The sequence below is a fragment of the Oncorhynchus gorbuscha genome, linkage group LG24, assembly GCF_021184085.1.
Source record: "Oncorhynchus gorbuscha isolate QuinsamMale2020 ecotype Even-year linkage group LG24, OgorEven_v1.0, whole genome shotgun sequence".
NCBI lineage: Eukaryota > Metazoa > Chordata > Actinopteri > Salmoniformes > Salmonidae > Oncorhynchus > Oncorhynchus gorbuscha.
The window spans coordinates 34,698,733-34,718,237 of record NC_060196.1 but is presented as its reverse complement, the minus strand read 5'-3'; the positions used below and the strand labels follow the sequence as shown (position 1 = coordinate 34,718,237).

The 19,505-nt window shown below is 42.3% G+C and overlaps 2 protein-coding genes across 3 annotated transcripts; one reads left to right on the top strand and one right to left on the bottom strand.

The window, feature by feature from the left end:
* Positions 1-1,023: 1,023 nt before the first annotated feature.
* si:ch73-109i22.2 (SH2 domain-containing protein 2A) lies at positions 1,024-9,243 on the top strand. Its single transcript, XM_046325626.1, has 9 exons — positions 1,024-1,148; positions 2,391-2,593; positions 3,459-3,634; positions 5,760-5,849; positions 6,034-6,208; positions 6,376-6,618; positions 6,722-7,076; positions 7,262-7,413; positions 7,828-9,243. Exons 1-9 carry the CDS (start codon positions 1,121-1,123, stop codon positions 8,002-8,004), a joined length of 1,599 nt encoding a protein of 532 aa, XP_046181582.1. The 5' UTR covers positions 1,024-1,120; the 3' UTR covers positions 8,005-9,243.
* LOC124012155 (translocon-associated protein subunit beta-like) lies at positions 8,275-17,089 on the bottom strand. 2 transcript variants are annotated; one of them, XM_046325627.1, is made up of 6 exons: positions 16,966-17,089; positions 15,937-16,094; positions 15,441-15,539; positions 15,193-15,301; positions 14,514-14,591; positions 8,275-9,019 (listed from the first exon to the last, which is right to left on the bottom strand). In XM_046325627.1, exons 2-6 carry the CDS (start codon positions 16,092-16,094, stop codon positions 8,909-8,911), a joined length of 555 nt encoding a protein of 184 aa, XP_046181583.1. In that variant the 5' UTR covers positions 16,966-17,089; the 3' UTR covers positions 8,275-8,908. The 2 variants fall into 2 exon arrangements, with proteins under 2 accessions (XP_046181583.1, XP_046181584.1); XM_046325628.1 differs by lacking the exon at positions 14,514-14,591.
* Between the last annotated feature and the right edge of the window lie 2,416 nt (positions 17,090-19,505).

Genomic DNA, 19,505 nt, shown 5'->3' with positions numbered 1-19,505 from the left:
GTTGACCTTATGGTGAACCAATGAGAGATACTTTGGTCATAGTTAAACCTAGACTCAATTTCAGTCAATACAGATACAGGAAATCGCACTGCGGGTTCACTCAGGGGCGAATCTTCAATCCTTCCTTACACTTAAGTAAGATGTTTCCTATGCATTTTAAATTAAAGACGGATGTGGTTTCACATAACCAATGACAAAGTCTGCGAAAGGTACAACTTGTGGGGAGGGACAGTGTTAACGTGGTTCACAGAGCTATACATTCCGAGTCATCTCGCTTCCACAGTGCTATTTTCCATCATCTGCAATTGAGTGTATTGAGTCCTCCTGATTCTGTCTGACTAAGTTCAGCTCACTTTTTCATTTTCTCCAGTCCTCCTATCTCTGTTGTCATTTGTTAAGTTGCGGTGCCTCACTCTTCCTGTGTGTGTGTGTGTGTGTGTGTGTGTGTGTGTGTGTGTGTGTGTGTGTGTGTGTGTGTGTGTGTGTGTGTGTGTGTGTGTGTGTGTGTGTGTGTGTGTGTGTGTGTGTGTGTGTGTGTGTGTGTGTGTGTGTGTGTGTGTGTGTGTGTGTGTGTGTGTGTGTGTGTGTGTGTGTGTGTGTGTGTGTGTGTGTGTGTGCGCGCATGGGTGGGGGCATGTGACTGCCACTTTGTTCTTTGTGCTACATGTCTCTCAGTTCCCTAACTTGACAAATGCAAAATGTGCACCAAAAAAGGAGCGCTAGGTTACTTGTAGGCAACAAGGTAAAGATTCAGCTCAGCTCATGCAAATGATTGTTTCTTCTGTGATGGACACGAGCAGTTGTTATTTGTAAAAAAAAGAAAATTAAAGTCTAAAAAATAAGAATAATACATGATAATTGAAGCTACATGCACATACTGTATCACTTTTGGTATATGTATGCACAATTAGGACATAATTATGTAATTAAGAAATTGGTAAAGATTACATTTCCCCTCCCCCACCCACAACAACTTTTATAGTTTCTCTCTTTATTATGTCCCCCCCTCCCCCTCCCCCCACCCACACACACACACACAGCAGTTGATGTAGAGAAGGAAAGAGATGTTCAGACATCCGTTGATACAGCCGTCGTGTGATGACCTATTTTAAATGTCATCATGGACTTTGACTACCAGCGCTTAAAAGGTCAGGCTTATACTTTTAACCATTTTATAATCAGCCAGAACTATGTAGGAACAATGTTTTCATTACTAACTCATTTAATATCATTGCTATTGTTTACCATTGCTTACATTTGTATTGCCGTTTGAGTCTTTATTAACAAACAATTTATAGTTTAGAACTATGTTTAAAAAGATCATGTCAGGATTCACGGACTGTGGATCCTGCCCATTGCTCCATCTATGAATTTGAGAGTGGTTACATTTCCCCATCCCAATCACTCAGCATGATACCAAACCAAGGGTCTGCTGTTGGGCTGAAAGAGTTCGAGAGACAGGTTTGTCTGCTGCGCACCTGAAGATTGTGTTAGCCCACTAAGCTAGGCATTAGCTGTGGGAGCTAAGTCAGGTCTTAGAAAAAGGTTACTCATCACACAAGAGTAGTTACCAGATTACCTTGGTTACACTCCACCTTTTCTCCAATAAGATATCAACAGCTAATAGGCATCAACTGACAAAATCTGAGTCACAGCAAAAATGCGACCAACTGAGTTTGAAAAATAAATACAGCCGTGCTTGTTATAAAATGGATTATTTGTGTGAATTCTAGGTGCATCCAATGCACTAATGTGAATATTGCATTGTCTACGGTGTTATCTAAAATACCTGAAGTTGATGCTAAAAGTGATCTGAATTGCTTGATTGTCAGAGAAAGTATGCACTTTACACCCTTCTAACTTCCATTAATTGCTATGTTTTTTTATGTTGTCTTGTGTCTCATGTGTTTTACTACAGTGCCTTCAGAAAGTATTCATACCCCTTGACTTATTCCACATTTTGTTGTGTTACAGTCTGAATTCAAAATTGATTAAATATTGTTTTGTTTCACACAATACCACATCATGACAAAGTGAAAACATCAAAATCCCCATGAAAATCTGTCAATTTAGGCATTTTTTGCAAGGGCTCAATGACAAACACTGCATCCGCCTATGTCGGGCTTCAGCATCTGTTGTGGAAGGTAACCGAGTTACTGCAGTGTTTGTCAGACCATGAGACAAATCGGTCTTCTCAGGAAAACTCACAAAATTTGTTCTTAACTGACTTGCCTAGTTAAATAAATACTGTACTGTTATTAAGCCCATAATATTTTGTTAGTTCATAATATTGTGTTTGTTAAATGTTTTTAAAAAAGAAGGTTTCTTTGGCCGTCACTTTTGTGATAGTTAATGGTTAGCTTTATAGATTACTTTGTGTTGGTTTGCAGATGTTGAAATCCTCAGGCGAGAAGAGCGAATCAGCTGCCTGCCAATCCAACCCCAAAAGCCTGTCCCACACCAGCATTCTGCTCAAGACCCACCCACACGCCAGACTCCTCCAATCAAACCCAGGCGGAGCTTAAAGGTTCCCAAAACCCTTCGTGAGGAGGTGGTGCTACCAGACAAACAAACCAATTGCCAGGAGAATGAGGTGACAGAATAAACATTTTACATTAGATTTACCAGATCAGTGGAAACTCTACTATTGGGTCAAAATACAGAAATTTGCATGCTTTTCAATAGTGTTTTCTATGCATGGTAGACACAACACAGACAAACATTTGTACAATTTCTACTGTATGTGAATGCTTGTTTTCTCAAATATATATGTCTGTGTATTTGTAGAGGACTTCCCGTAAGCCTCCAGTCAGATTGTCATGTGTGAAACCAGCAGCCACGCTTTACACCCTAAACCACATAGTGCAGTTAGAGACAGACAACTTCCTGTGGCTCGGCCAATAAAAACATCCATGTCATGGTGGGATAGAAAAGTTCAAATAAAGACAACTGAAAGTTACCTCTCTACGTTCAGTGTTGCATGGGTCAGCCAAGTTCAGATTCTGTCTCCAGAGACTTCTCCAAGATCCTACCGGTTTGATGTGCATAAATGGGAAAGGATAGGTGAAATACTATGGTGGGTTTATTTTGCTGGAACGAAAAAGGCATGGATGAGCATATCAAGTGTATAAAATGTAACTGTCTTCTCTTGCTAAGGTAACTTCTGTGGGAACGTATCCAAGCTTACCTGTGTAAACAACAGCCGTGTTCTCCCTCCCCTAACCCCTCTCTCCCATCTCTTTCCTTCCTTCTTTCAGACAAGGTGGAGCTATACGTATTGCTTATAGTTGGTAGGTGCTATTTCTGGACCGGGCCTTGTTCTCTCATACTCTCTCCTTTTCTTTTCAGAATTGCCTTAAAATCTCCACAATAATGGAAAGATACCCGACAACACAACAGACAACTATTGAATGTGCCTATAAATCTCACAACCCTCCCTGTCTATCTCCCTCTATCAGATAGTAGTGAAGAGGGTGTCTCCTGCTCTGACTCTGGGTGGCCCCGGGGCCCTGGAGCCCTTGTCCCCGTCCCTTCGGGCACACACCCTGCTGTGGTTTGAGAGGACACAGCTTCCCCGCCTGTGTCGGCCTGGTCGCCCAATGCCCTGCTGGCTACACGGCTTCGCCACACGCAGGTCAGACTGCTAGCACACAGAAACATATACTGGCATACATATTATCTGCAATAGAAAAAAGAAACATGGCGCATTCAGGGAAACAAGTGCATATGCAAAAAGGCCGCAGAGACACATGCACGCACGTACAATCAAACACACATAAAACACACACATGCACACATACACACAACCACAGATGACACGACAAATGCAAAGGGACAAACATACTCATCTTGATCATTCACACTTTGAAAGCCTCAGATGGCTCAAAGTGGAGGAGAGATTCTCTCAGATTTAAATTGTGTCTTGTATATAAGATTGTCAACAGTATGGTTCTCAAGTACCTATGTAATTATACTGAACAAAAATGTAAACAATTTAAAAGATTTTGCAGAGTGAAATAAGTCAATAGATGAAATAAGTCCATTGAAATTAACCTATTAAAACTCACGGGCGATTGGTAAAGCTTAAACCAAATTTATTCACCCATTGGGCCATTACATCTGCATAAGACAAAAAAGATATTCACACAAGCACTGATATTTAACGCTTTCTCCTATGCTGAGTCTCCTCCTACACATCTGAACAGCCAATGCATCTCTGTTGCTAGACAGAACCTTAGTGATATATAGATTCCATTTCCTCTGACCTGACCTCTGCCCCAAAGTGCTCACTCCTCCCAAACTCACGGCTGTGATGTTGACTCGTACCAGACTGTCTATTTCCCTCCCATAGGATCCCTGATAATAAAAGATCCCTGATGGCTAACAATAACAAATCCAGACAGAACGTCATACATTCCTCTCTCCCCCTCAGTGACATGAATAAGTATATTTCATATTCTCAGAACCCAACAATATCCATTGATTAGGCCCTAATCTATGGATTTTGCATGACTGGGCAGGGGCGCATCCAATCCAATCAGAATGATTTTTTTTTCTGTTTTCATGAATGTGATCTTAATTGCCTACCGTCTGTAAGCTGTTAGTGTCTTAACAACCATTCCCAAGCATGGGAAACAGTGTTTAAAAACCCTTTACAATGAAGATCTGTGAAGTTATTTAGATTTTTAAAGAATTATCTTTGAAAGACAGGGTACTGAAAAAGGGAAGTTTCTTTTTTTTGCTGAGTTTAGTAGCACGTCTCAAAAGTGAGCAGTAGACCAACAGTACGTGGGTGAGAATGTTTGTTGTTTTTAACGTTTTTAAAATGGTCTAATAAATTCAATCAAATATACAGGTCATATTCATATTCACACACACACAAATATTTCACATGCAATTGAATCCAAATCTGGGACTGCAGAATTCTCAAAAACAAGCATTTTGTACCTCCTTGTTTCGGCTCATTTGCTACCGTTTTGAATCTAGTGAATACGGCCCAGGATTGAAGAACACTGTTCGAAAGCTAGATATGTAAACAAAATGGAAAATAGTTCAGAAAGTGTTAAAGGTGCTGCATGGTCAATCCGGCATCTGCATTGGCCGTGCAGCAGTTACAGTGATACGACCTCTGCAGAAGTCAGGGCATTCATACTTCTTGCACTTCATGGAGCAGCGCAGAGCTGTTGTGACAGAAGTTGTCAACAAAGGGAGTTTGTGTTTATACAGGACCTCCCGCCCCCACTTACTGTCAACCAATCAAGTCAATGCAGAGCTATATGGAGCCCTCCTCGTTGTTACAAAATTTGGGAGGCAGATGGCAGTGTGGTACGGAGCTCAATTAGGCCTCTGCATGTCTCTGGAGGCCCTGCAGTTGCGTCACACCCTCCATACGGAGCCTCCGACCACATTTTCGGATAAAGTATAACTTGGCTTTTACTCAGCACTAGAGGGGAACGGATAAGGTGTGACACACACATCATGAGTCAAAGCATAGACATGTAATTGTACACACATACATACATACATACATACATACATACATACATACATACATACATACATACATACATACATACATACATACATACATACATACATACATACATACATACATACATACATACATACATACATACATACATACATACATACATACATACATACATACATACGTGCTGTGTTTGTACAGCTTATGCAGATTAATTGTTAATTGTTCTCACTTTTCTCTGTGTGTGTGTGTCTCTCGACTGTTTGGATAGGGAGGCAGAGGAGCTTCTAAAGGACAAGCACCAGGGCTGTTTTCTGCTCAGGCTCAGCGAGTCAAAGATTGGCTTTGTACTCTCGTACAGGTAAAGTCACAACAGACCACACACACACACACACACACACACACACACACACACACACACACACACACACACACACACACACACACACACACACACACACACACACACACACACACACACACACACACACACACACACACACACACAAAGACATTTTTAGACGGACACACACTTTTCCCCCCAGAGGAATGGATAGGTGCCGCCATTTCATCATAGAGGAAGAAGAGGGTGGCAGAGGGGCGTGTTACCTCATCGCTGGGGAGGAGAGTCGCCATAGCAGCCTGCAGGAGCTGGTCAGCTATTACACCCAGTATCCCGTGGGGCCCTTCAACGAGATTCTCACCACGCCCTGTGACGAGGTGCCGAGTATATATTCCACACCATGCCTTCTTCATAAGCGAAAGGAAAAGTCATTGGCACCACCTAAACAGCTAACAAACTTAAATGTTGTGGCAAACTATCCTTTTAGGTAAACTCAACTGCAACAGTTTGTTTCCTCAATCTTTCTCCTCTTTTACTCTCTCAGTCCAGTGAAGCTTGTGAGGGTACAGTTAAACTGGGGTTGCAGGATGAAGGTGGAGAGACAACGAAAGTGACCGAAAAGGAAGCCTCATCGTATGCACCCTCGGCTCCTGCCACTGTCCATGTCCAAGAGATATTGGCCAGCTCAGCCCCTACAAACGACGGGACGCCAGAGTATGCTGTGGTGAAGAAGGTGCTAAAAAAGTCCCTTTCTCAACCAGAAAGCCAGCTTGGGGAACTGTTGGTGGTAAGGAACTATTCTCCCTTTAACATTTGTAAGTTAAACAAACCCACAAAAAAAGTCAATGCTATTAATGGATTAACAGACTACATGACAAAACATTTTCCAGGTGACAAACCTGATCCTCCCCGAAGATGTGACAGAACCTGACGTTAGCTGTGCAGGAGCATTTGGCGGGGGAGAGAACGCCTTCGACGCACTGTACGCCCGGGTCAACAAGCCACCAAGCATGCTTTCCCATACATGTCCCTACGTCAATGTGGGCAATCCTCCAGGCCAGGAGGCGACAGCGTCCTCCGTCCCTCCCATGCACCGTGGGTCCACGGGGGACCCAAGCTACTGGAAGTTGGAGCCCCTGCACACCTACGAGGAAACCCCTCATCTGGTTCAACGTGAAGAAGAGACAAAGGAACACATTGACTTCTACGCCATGGGGCGCTGGCGGGATGCCGAGAGGAGTACAGGTGGGCGAGGTGAAAGACAAGACTAGCTACTTGTCTTTCAGGGGTTGTATTGTTATTGGCCTGAGCAAGGCACGGCATGCCTGATTTGACCTGAAATTACACATTACAGATTTTTGCATGTCTAGAATGAACAATGAACATATGACTGTATACATGTATTACAATATATCTGCTCTCTTTTGTAGACCCCCAGCATCACCTCTACTCAGAGGTGAACCTAAGAACAAGAGAGGCCCCCAGTCACATCCCCCTTCCAGCCAGGACAGCCCCCAACCGGCCTTTACGACTGCCTCCCAGGCCTGTTAACTGCCCCCCTCAACAGGACGGAAGTGTGCAGGTATTGGAACACCAAACATACATTGTTGAGCATATATTATCTACTCCAGGGGTGTCAAACTCTCCATGGAGGGCTGAGTGTCTGCAAGTATTTGGATTTTCCGTTCAATTAAGACCTAGACAACCAGGTAAAAGGAGTTCTTTACTAATTAGTGATCTTAATTCATCACTCAAGTACGCGAGAGTGAAACCCCGCCCTCTGATACACGATCTACACCATTTTGGTAAGAGGTTGGCAATAAAGAAAATACTAATGTATTCTAAATAACTGATGTTAAATCAGGCATTTTCAGTAAATGAGTAAAAACTAAACTGGTAGATAAGGTAGTTTGAAAATGTTAGATAAAAAATACAGATTTTATATAAAAGTATTTTGATAAGGTGTTTCATTTATTTTTTTCATGCACTTTTCTAGCGATGTGGAGATCCCATCTTGTCCTCTTCCCCATCCCGACCTGGAGTCTTTCTGACACCTTGTTCAGAACGACCTTTGACCCAAGACCCGAGCACCAGCATCTATGAACAGATCCCAGAGAGGCCAACCAGCTCAAGGCCTCCTCTGCCTCCACCCAATCCGACCACTCCTTACTAAGACCCTATCATACAACTCCCCTTGTAAACAAAATAAACTATAAACCCTAAACACCAAAGACCCTCTTTGCAAATATCCAGAATTAAGCCGTACTTACTGTACACTTAAATCAACTGATCAAGTTATATGTTCTATTTAACAAGAGGCTAGAGACAGTCCTGAATGTCAATCTGTGTGCCAAAAATGCATCTACAGAAGTTGTGCTCCGATTTTGTGCCCACTAACCCACAAAGATTGAGAAATGTGTAAAAATACAAGAATCTCACTTGATAAAACTCAGCTTGTTTATTTCCCAAACAAGACAAAGTCCCACCCAGAACTACCTGGGAAACAATTCACTTTTTTTCTGTAGAAATTACTTTAAGGGTTTCAAAACAAATTAATTACAAAATAAAACATAAAGGCATAAAGTTCATATCATTCTTGCATTCAGCTGTAGTCTGACTTGGACACCCCTCTGTATATGTACTGTATGTAATGCATGTGTGTGTGTATGGAATAGAATAACCAGCAATGGAACCACTAGCCCATTCTCGCCATCATCGCACGCTAAAGTCCACAAAGCTCATAATCCTACAATCAATCACAAGGAAGCACATCTTCCCAGATCACTCATATTACATGTTTTGTTTTACCCCAATATGGGTAAGTATGTTATTACGGCCACTCCTCCCATCCTGAGTTACTAATACCCTTTTCACACTACTGAGCAGAGATGTACTGCACTAGTCTGGATGCAGATCCAGCATCGTTGCTGGAACTATGCTGGAAAGAACAAAGTGACAAGAAAATATCTGAGCCAGCACAGTACAGTTTATGACAGCACAATAGTGTGAAAAGGTGCAGGTTCTTGAACACCCCCCCCCAAAAAAGCCATTGCTAGTTCCACAGTGGAGAGTGGTATTCAGTTCTTCTTGGCCTTGGGCGAGTCGTACTTCCTCTTGCTAGAGAACCACAGGAGCAGGGGGATGCCGATGGAGGGGAGGGTCATTACGCCGAAGGCGGCCCAGTCCAGCTGGAAGGAGAAAGAGAGAGGGGGGTGAGGGAAGAGGGTGATGTGGAGGTCACAGCCAATTAAAAAGGCCTAGGTCAAATTTATCAAGAAAACATTTGGAAAACAGGGAGATACTTCTAGAACTCGTCCATCAAAAGGGTTTTGTTACAAAACCCTACTGAAGTGGGGTTCTATTTAAATTGTATACAAAATGGACAGTGGAGAATAAAACCAAATTAACCATGGTTGTTTGCGGTCTAGTTTGTTTAGGATGGCTGCTAACTCGTTAGTAAACAGAGGCCCTGACAGTTATTTTCATGTGTCCCATCAATTGAAGAGAGGGCTGGCTTGGGCAGTATCCTGATTGTCATGCTGGGATATTCGGCAATACTGGCATTGAACACAAGGTTGAGCTGTTTTCAAACACTACTAATAGCATTGCTAACCTTCGGATTACAGAGTAACAAGTGCATGTAAAATCCCAGAGAATGCTAACGAGCACATTGTGAACATAAAGTAGTTTGACCCAAACAATACAAGTAACTCAAAAATGCTACTCAGTTTCCTGCACGAACAAAACAAATATTATCCAGCAAGGCTCTTGATCCAGGACGGGATTCTCTGCTGTTAGCTTCTTCAAAAATCAAGCATTCGCTTGCTAACAATTTAGTCAACTAGCTACTAAATTAGCAAACCATATGCACAACTGCAGACCATTTATCACATTAGCCACTTTCAATGCAACATACCGAAACAAACTATGCAAGAGATTTTGTTGTAGGCAGAACGCATCGGAATAGGATTCTATTACACTGACACATGACTCAGCCCGGTCTGTGTTGTACTCCACACAGACCGGTGTGGCATAGCCAATCAGAGCGGCAGCAGGTCTATATGCAAATAGACCATTGCCATATGGATCTGTGCCATTCCCTTTAAAATTGACTGCCATTACGCATGAGTGGTCGTGAGTAATGCGCTTGTTTCGCAATCAAAGAGAGCGCTGCATGTAGCAATGTGTGCACATTTGTTCATATCCTTTGCTAGTTAGTAAGTTATTTGCCCAGTTATAGATCATTTGTAGTCAGCAATAAAGGGACTGATTGCTTCCTACAAGAGAACAGAACATGTACATTTCTAAACATCTTTGAAAAGAGAGTTAGGAAAAATAGCTTCTTTTTTAAATGTACTTAAAGGGGCAGTGTTGTATATTGAGACAGGCTTGAATAACCTAAGTAGCCAATAGGCAGAGGGTATCACAATGTCTGATTCTCTGTCATAATGTATGGGAATAACAATGCATTTTATTTTGTAAAGTGTTTTTTGCATCAAACACCACAATATTTTCAGTCACCTGGTCTGAAGGACAAGCGGATAAAGTGGTTAAGGTCAAGCTCCGCATGTTCTAAAAACTCCTACTGTAGGCTGAATGATAGAACAGCTATTTCAATGTTGAAAAGTTATGGGATGCATTTTCTCCATTGTTTTTGATGGCAGGCCTATATTATGGTTAAATAGCCACAGTAGCCTACTTGACCACCATCTGAAACTTTAACTTAAAGTGGGTACAGCCTCAGTGTTCACAGTAAACATGCGCTGGATGTTGCACAGAATTTTCAATGTTCAAGTTAGAGCTCAGCAGACTTGAAATTGGCTCAGTGCCAGAAAAAATGAGGGAAAATTGACTATGAGTCAACTTAATCTGGGTCCAGGAAATCAGCCCGGAGGGCATCAAGTTAATAACTGTCCATATACAGTGGCTTCGTTAAGTAGTCGGACCCCTAGACTTTTTCCACATTGTTACATTACAGACTAGAAGTCGACCGATTTATCGGCGTGGCCGATTAATTAGGGCCGATTTCAAGTTTTCATAACAATTGGAAAACTGTATTTTTGGACACTGATTTTTTTAAAACCTTTATTTAATCTTTATTTAACTAGGCAAGTCAGTTAAGAACATTCTTATTTTCAATGACAGCCTAGGAACGGTGGGTTAACTGCCTCGTTCAGGGGCAGAACGACAGATTTTCACCTTGTCAGCTCGGGGGATCCAATCTTGTAGCCTTACAGTTAACTAGTCCACCGCAATAACGACCTGCCTCTCTCGTTGCACTCCACAAGGAGACTGCCTGTTACGCGAATGCAGTAAGCCAAGGTAAGTTGCTAGCTAGTTAAACTTATCTTATAAAAAACAATCAATCAACCATAATCACTAGTTAACTACACATGGTTGATGATATTACTAGATATTATCTAGCGTGTCCTGTGTTGCATATAATCTGACTGAGCATACAAGCATCTAAGTATCTGACAGAGGTGGTAGGCAGAAGCAGGCTCGTAAACATTCATTCAAACAGCACTTTCGGGCGTTTTGCCAGCAGCTCTTCGTTGTGTGTCAAGCATGCGCTGTTTGTGACTTCAAACCTATCAACTCCCGAGATGAGGCTGGTGTAACCGAAGTGAAATGGCTAGCTAGTTAGCGTGAGATAATATTGTTTCAAACGTCACTCGCTCTGTGCCTTGGAGTGGTTGTTCCCCTTGCTCTGCATGGGTAACGCTGCTTCGAGGGTGGCTGTTGTCATTGTGTTCCTGGTTCGAGCCCAGAGAGGAGCGAGGAGAGGGACGGAAGCTATACTGTTACACTGGCAATACTAAAGTGTCTATAAGAACATCCAATAGTCAAAGGTTAATGAAATACAAATGGTATAGAGGTAAATAGTTCTATAATTCCTAGAATAACTACAACCTAAAACTTCCTACCTGGGAATATTGAAGACTCATGTTAAAAGGAACCACCAGCTTTCATATGTTCTCATGTTCTGAACAAGGAACTTAAACGTTAGCTTTCTTACATAGCACATATTGCACTTTTACTTTCTTCTCCAACACTTTGTTTTTGCATTATTTAAACCAAATTGAACACGTTTCATTATTTATTTGAGGCAAAATTTAATTTATTGATGTATTAAGTTAAAATAAGTGTTCATTCAGTATTGTTGTAATTGTCATTACAAATAAAAATATATATTTTTTAATTATTTTTTTTTTTTAAAATTATAAATCATCCAATGAATTGGTATTAGCTTTTTTGGTCCTCCAATAAAATCGGTATCAGCATTGAAAAATCATAATCGGTCGACCTCTATTACAGACTTATTCTAAAATGCATTAAATTGTTTTTTCTCATCAATCTACCCACAATACCCCATAATACAAAGCAAAAACAGGTTTAGACATTTTTGTAAATGTATTACCAATAAAGAAACTGATATCACATTTACTTAAGTATTCAGACCCTTTACACAGTACTTTGTTGAAGCACCTTTGGAAGCCTCAAGGCTTGTTGGGTATGACGCAACAAACTTGGCACACCTGTATTTGGTGAGTTTCTACCAATCTTCTCTGCAAATCCTCTCAAGCTCTGTCAGGTTGGATGGAGAGCATCGCTGCACAGCTATTTTCAGGTCTCTCCAGAGATGTTCGATCGGGTTCAAGGCCGGGCTCTGGCTGGGCCACTCAAGGTCATTGAGACATGTCCTGAAGCCACTCCCGCGTTGTGTTGGCTGTGTGCTTAGGGCCATTGTCCTTTTGGAAGGTGAAACTTTGCCCCAGTCTGAGATCCTGAGCGCTCTGGAGCAGGTTTTCATCAAGGATCTCTTTGTACTTCGCTCCATTCATCTTCACCTCAACCCTGCCAAGTCTGCCAGTCCCTGCCCTGAAAAACATCCCAACATTATGTCACCAGCATGCTTCACCATGGGGATGGTGCCAGGTTTCCTCCAGACGTGATGCTTGGCATTCAAGCCAACGAGTTCAATCTTGGTTTCATTAGACCTGAGAATCATTTAGGTCAGAGTTCTTCAGGTGCCTTTTGGCCAGCAAGCTGGCTGTTGTGTGCTTTTTACTGAGTGGTTTTCGTCTGGCCACTATACCATAAATACCTGATTGGTGGAGTGCTGCAGAGATGGATGTCCTTCTGGAAGGTTCTCCCATTGCCACAGAGAAACTCTGGAGCTCTGTCAGAGGAACCATAGGGTTCTTGGTCAGCTCTCTGACCAAGGCCCTTCTTCCACAATTGCTCAGTTTGGCCAGCTCAAGGTAGTCTTGGTAGTTCCAAACTACTTGTGGTCCTTCTGTAGCTCAGTTGGTAGAGCATGGCGCTTGTAAAAATCCCCGGGACCACCCATGGAGAATGTATGCTGACTGTAGTGTTAAAAGCGTCTTGGGGACCTTCCTTCAATGCTGCAGAAATATTTTGGTACCCTTCCCCAGATCGGTGCCTAGACACAATCCTGTCTCGGTGCTCTACAGACAACACCTTCAACCTCACGGCTTGGTTTTTGCTCTGACATGCACTGTCAACTGTGGGACCTTATATGGACAGGTGTGTACCTTTCCAAATCATGTCCAATCAACAAAATGTACCACAGGTGGCCTCCAATCAAGTTGTAGTAAAATCTAAAATCTCAAAGATGATCAATGGAAACAGGATGCACCAGAGCTCAATTTATAGTCTTATAGCAAAAGGTCTGAATATTTGTAAATAAAAGGTTTATTTTTAATACTTTTGCAAAAATCTGAAAACCTGTTTTCGCTTTGTCATTATGGGGTATTGTGCGTAGATGAGGAAAAAAATATAATTGAATCAATTTCAGAACAAGGCTGTAACGTAACAATGTGGAAAAGGTCAAGGGGTCCGAATACTTTCCGGATGAACTGTTTATCCGTATGCATATGTACAGTACCAGTCAAAAATTGACACATACTCATTCATGGGTTTCTTTATTTTTACTATTTTCTACATTGTAGAATAATCGTGACGACATCAACTATTAATAACACACATGGAATCATGTAGTATCGAAAAAAAATGTTAGACAAATCTAAATATATTTTAAATTGGAGATTCTTCAAAGTAGCCACACTTTGCCTTGATGACAGCTTTGCACACGATTGGCAATCTCTTAACCAGCTTAATGAGATACTCACCTGGAATGCATTTCAATTAGTGCCTTGTTATAAAGTTAATTTGTGGAATTTCTTTCCTTCTTAATGCGTTTGAGCCTATTTCTATTTTACTAGGCAAATCAGTTAAGAACATATATTTGACCAAAGAGTGATGAGTGCTGCATCAGATTACCTGGCCTCCACAATCACCCGACCATAACCCAATTGAGATGGTTTGGGATGAGTTGGACCGCAGAATGAAAGAAAAGCTGGTTGAGAGAATGCCAAGTGTGCAAAGCTGTCATCAAGGCAAAAGGTGGCTACTTCTAAGAACCTCAAATATAAAATCTATTTTGATTTGTTTAACTCTTTGCGTTACAAGATACCATACGTGTTATTTCATAGTTGATGTCTTTACTATTATTCTACAATGCAGAAAATAGTACAAATAAAGAAAAACCCTTGAATGAGTAGGTGTGTCCAAACTTTTGACTGGTAGTTTGTTAAGAGGTCTTTGAGAGAATTCTACTATAACCATGCCAATGGTTTGAAAGGACAAATGATTTACATAGTGGGGGGAGAAACGCCTGTCAAACTCCCTCTGAGCCAAGATCCCACCCTGTCCGGGGGCGCTGGTGTAGCCAACCTGCAAGAAGGAGACATAAGTTTGAATTTCCACAAAAGGTCATGAACATCACTACTCTGCATCAGTCTCTAGTTCAATTGACTAGAGGGAGTTCCCAATGACTTGAAATCAATAACAGGAAGTGTGCAATTGCATAAAAACATATTTTTTTCCAGTAAATCAACACCAGCCTAATAGTAGGCAACTGTGTTAGGCTACATTCTACCCGTTAATGTAGCAGAGGAAAGGTTCCAGGCTGGAGAGAGCAGCAGAGAAAAGAGTGAGTCTGCATCAGACCTGAGTTCAAATAATTCAGCTCTGCTTGATTGAGCCCACCTGTTGCAATGGAACCAATACAAAAGCACAAAAAGTTCAAACCCTGACCACATGCCACTGCTTAAGCAAACAAAGTATTTGAAAGGTTTCAAATAGTATTTGAACCCAGGTCTGGGCCCATATTTAAAAAGCATCTCAAAATAGGAGTGCTGATCGAGGATGAAGTCCACATCCATGCAATCTTATTCATTGACATAAATGGGGAAAACAAATCCTAGATCAGTATTCCTAGTACGCTTTATGACTACAGGCCCTGATCTCCATAAACGATTCTACTCTCCCTTACCACGACATGTCCTCCCTCCTGAGCCAGGTAGCTGACAGAAGCAGAGGTGAAGTTGAAGTATCCGGCCTTCAGGGGGCGCAGTACCACAGTATGAGAGACATTGCTGGCACTGGGTAGGGTTAAGGTACAAACTAGAGAAACTGATAAGACTTCAGGGTACAACGCAGGCATCATTGAAAAATATTGGCGCTTTGGAGCCATAAGGACACGGGGCTGAAACACATCTTAGGATTGTGTCTAAAGGATACGGGGCAATCCGGTCCCATTTCACGTTCAGCATCCCAGAGACGATGCCAAAATCCTCAGGTGGAAAGGAGTCATCGGACAGCTCGACCTCTAGGGCAGCGCTGTGGAGCGGAGATTGAGTTAAGGCGGATTTTGAAACCACGTCGGGATAAGGGTACAGAATTGGGACTAAACGAATAACCCAATATATTTATTTTCAGCACAGACTGACATTCAATGCCTTGTATTGGCACAGCTTAACACACAATGTTGTTTTTCCATAATGTGGGGCTTCCATCAATGCCCCTGAGGCTGGGTTTCAATTAACATTTTCAGTTTCCTTTTCTTCACAAACAATGACTGAAACTAGAATGGATGTGTTTCCACCATAATCCATGCAGTGTTGTAGAAATCATTTCAGATCATTGCTTTTGAAGGATATGAAGCCATTCGAGACTAGTGTAATATCAGGTATTATTTGACATAGGCTAGGGAGAGCTGGATGATGTTGTCCAATACCTGGTTCCAACGTTGTAGATGTTGTACTGCAGTGTGAGGTCACGGCCTTCAACAGCATAACGGTTCAAGAGGGACTTGGAAGCCAACAGACGAGCCCCCTCTTCTCCTGTCCCCTGACCCAGTAGAGCCAGTAGAGCAAAAACGTACAGGACCCTCATCTGCAACATAGTAGAAAACTCAAGTGACTTTTCATTGTAGAATAGTAGCGTGTGTACTTCAGTTTACTCAATGCATCTTTGATCCAAGACAAATTTATAAATATTAAGAAAAATGTAGTGTATATTCCTTAGTTTATAATTATAAATATTGACGAACTCATTTTGTGTTAAGCAAAAACTAAGTGCCAACTAGCTATCTATGTGACGATAACGTTACGGATGCCATTCTTGGCCAAAGCGGCAGACAAAACTATACCGTTCTCAACGTGGTACTATAGTAATGGATAATTCAATACATCTATTTATCGTTAGCTAGTGACGTTAATATAGATTATAGGCCAATCTACCATAATCTTGATAAAAACAAATATAACTCACTCAAAGAAAGCATACGTGTACATGTTGCCAACTTTGAGCTAAACGTGGTGGGATTTATTCTAGCATGGCTAGGGACCTATGTAACCTTATCTGACTACAGTAACTACATTAAGACCAGAAGTTCAAATGAAAGACTATCGTTATCTAGCTTGAACTGACTTTAAAAATACATGGTCAACCATTCTGCCAAACAATGTTAACCAGTCTGAAAAAAGTAACATTACGAGAAGATGCCAGTTAACGTTAGCAGCTAGATACAGTAGCTAACTAACGTTAGCTAGCAGGCACTTAGCCCCCAAGCTTACGCTTACGTGTACTTGGCTAAAAACTGGGTAGACGACTGACAGTCAAGATCGTAGCCAACTTGCAAAATGTAGATTTAAAAATAATACGCGAATCGTTGACAAGGCAAAAAAACGCGTGATTTCCTCAGTCTGTTTGATACTAACAGAAGATAAAACGCTACAAACCACAATAGATAAAGCAGTCTTACCTTCTTTCGTGTCACAAATCAGCAAGGAAAGAACGTTTCTTCTTCTGTGGATTTTCATTTGGCGGTGGGCAACCAATTTTAAGGCACATTTATTATCGCCACCAACTGGACTGGAGTTTCGTCCAGAGACAGTGAAGGTCTAAAATCCTTCCCAATAATCTCGCCTCCCTAAAGAAACGAAATACATAATTAAATAGCACGTCCCCTGAAGATTTCCCCAGCAGTTCACTTAATCCTGTCTCTTCAACCCCATTACTCCTCAAATCGAATAACAATCTCCCCATTTCTCCATTTCTCTCATATATTTCTGGGACTGAAATAGAAGATGCTCCACTGTCTCCATCTCCTCCTGACAATGATCACACCTCCCAGTCAGATGTTTCCCCATCACTTTCAATGTACTATTTAGCCTTGTGTCCCAGTCTCAGCCTTGTAACTACACTTTCTTCCCTTCTCTCTGTCTGAGGACCTCCCTGCCCCCACCTATTCCTGTATTTTATACAGGTGTCTTCCCCTACTCTTCCTGTTCCACTACACTTGCCACTTATTTTTAACCACTGTTCAAATCAAATGTAATTTGTCACATGCGCTGAATACAATAGGTGTAGACCTTACAGTGAAATGCTTATGCTCTACTTCCGGCGACGACTGAGATGGCCGCCTCGCTTCGCGTTCCTAGGAAACTATGCAGTTTTTTGTTTTTTTACGTGTTATTTCTTACATTAGTACCCCAGGTCATCTTAGGTTTCATTACATACAGTCGAGAAGAACTACTGAATATAAGATCAGCGTCAACTCACCATCAGTACGACCAAGAATATGTTTTCCGCGACGCGGATCCTGTGTTCTGCCTTTACAAACAGGACAACGGAATGGATCGCATGCAGCGACCCAAGGAAACGACTCCGAAAAAGAGGGAAACGCGGCGGTGTTCTGGTCAGACTCCGAAAAGGGCACATCGCGCACCACTTCCCAGTATTCTTCTTGCCAATGTCCAGTCTCTCGACAACAAGGTTGATGAAATCCGAGCAAGGGTGGCATTCCAGAGGGACATCAGAGACTGCAACGTTCTTTGCTTTACGGAGACATGGCTTACTGGGAAAACGCTATCCAGGGCGGTGCAGCCAACGGGTTTCTCCACGCATCGCGCCGACAGAAACAAACATCTCTCTGGTAAGAAGAGTGGCGGGGGCGTATGCCTCATGACTAACGGGACATGGTGTGATGAAGGAAACATACAGGAACTCAAATCCTTCTGTTCACCTGATTTAGAATTCCTCACAATCAAATGTAGACCGCATTATCTTCCAAGAGAATTCTCTTCGATTATAATCACAGCCGTATATATCCCCCCCAAGCAGACACATCGATGGCTCTGAACGAACTTTATTTAACTCTTTGCAAACTGGAAAACATTTATCCGGAGGCTGCATTCATTGTAGCTGGGGATTTTAACAAAGCCAATCTGAAAACAAGACTCCCTAAATTTTATCAGCATATCGATTGCGCAACCAGGGGTGGTAAAACCTTGGATCATTGTTACTCTAACTTCCGTGACGCATATAAGGCCCTGCTTATAAAGCTGACCACGACTCCATTTTGCTGATCCCTGCCTACAGGCAGAAATTAAAACAAGAGGCTCCCACGCTGAGGTCTGTCCAACGCTGGTCAGACCAAGCTGACTCCACACTCCAAGACTGCTTCCATCACGTGGACTGGGACATGTTTCGTATTGCGTCAGATGGGAATATTGACGAATACGCTGATTCGGTGTGCGAGTTCATTAGAACGTGCGTCGAAGATGTCGTTCCCATAGCAACGATAAAAACATTCCCTAACCAGAAACCGTGGATTGATGGCAGCATTCGCGTGAAACTGAAAGCCCGAACCATAATATATGTAATATATGCCATTTAGCAGACGCTTTTATCCAAAGCGACTTACAGTCATGTGTGCATACATTCTACGTATGGGTGGTCCCGGGGATTGAACCCACTACCCTGGCGTTACAAGCGCCATGCTCTACCAACTGAGCTACAGAAGAACCACTGCTTTTAATCAGGGGAAGGTGTCTGGCAACATGACTGAATACAAACAGTGCAGCTATTCCCTCCGTAAGGCTATTAAACAAGCTAAGCGTCAGTACAGAGACAAAGTGGAATCTCAATTCAATGGCTCAGACACAAGAGGCATGTGGCAGGGTCTACAGTCAATCACGGACTACAAGATGAAATCCAGCCCAGTCACGGACCAGGATGTCTTGCTCCCAGGCAGACTAAATAACTTTTTTGCCCGCTTTGAGGACAATACAGTGCCACTGACATGGCCTGCAACGGAAACATGCGGTCTCTCCTTCACTGCAGCCGAGGTGAGTAAGACATTTAAACGTGTTAACCCTCGCAAGGCTGCAGGCCCAGACGGCATCCCCAGCCGCGCCCTCAGAGCATGCGCAGACCAGCTGGCCGGTGTGTTTACGGACATATTCAATCAATCCCTATACCAGTCTGCTGTTCCCACATGCTTCAAGAGGGCCACCATTG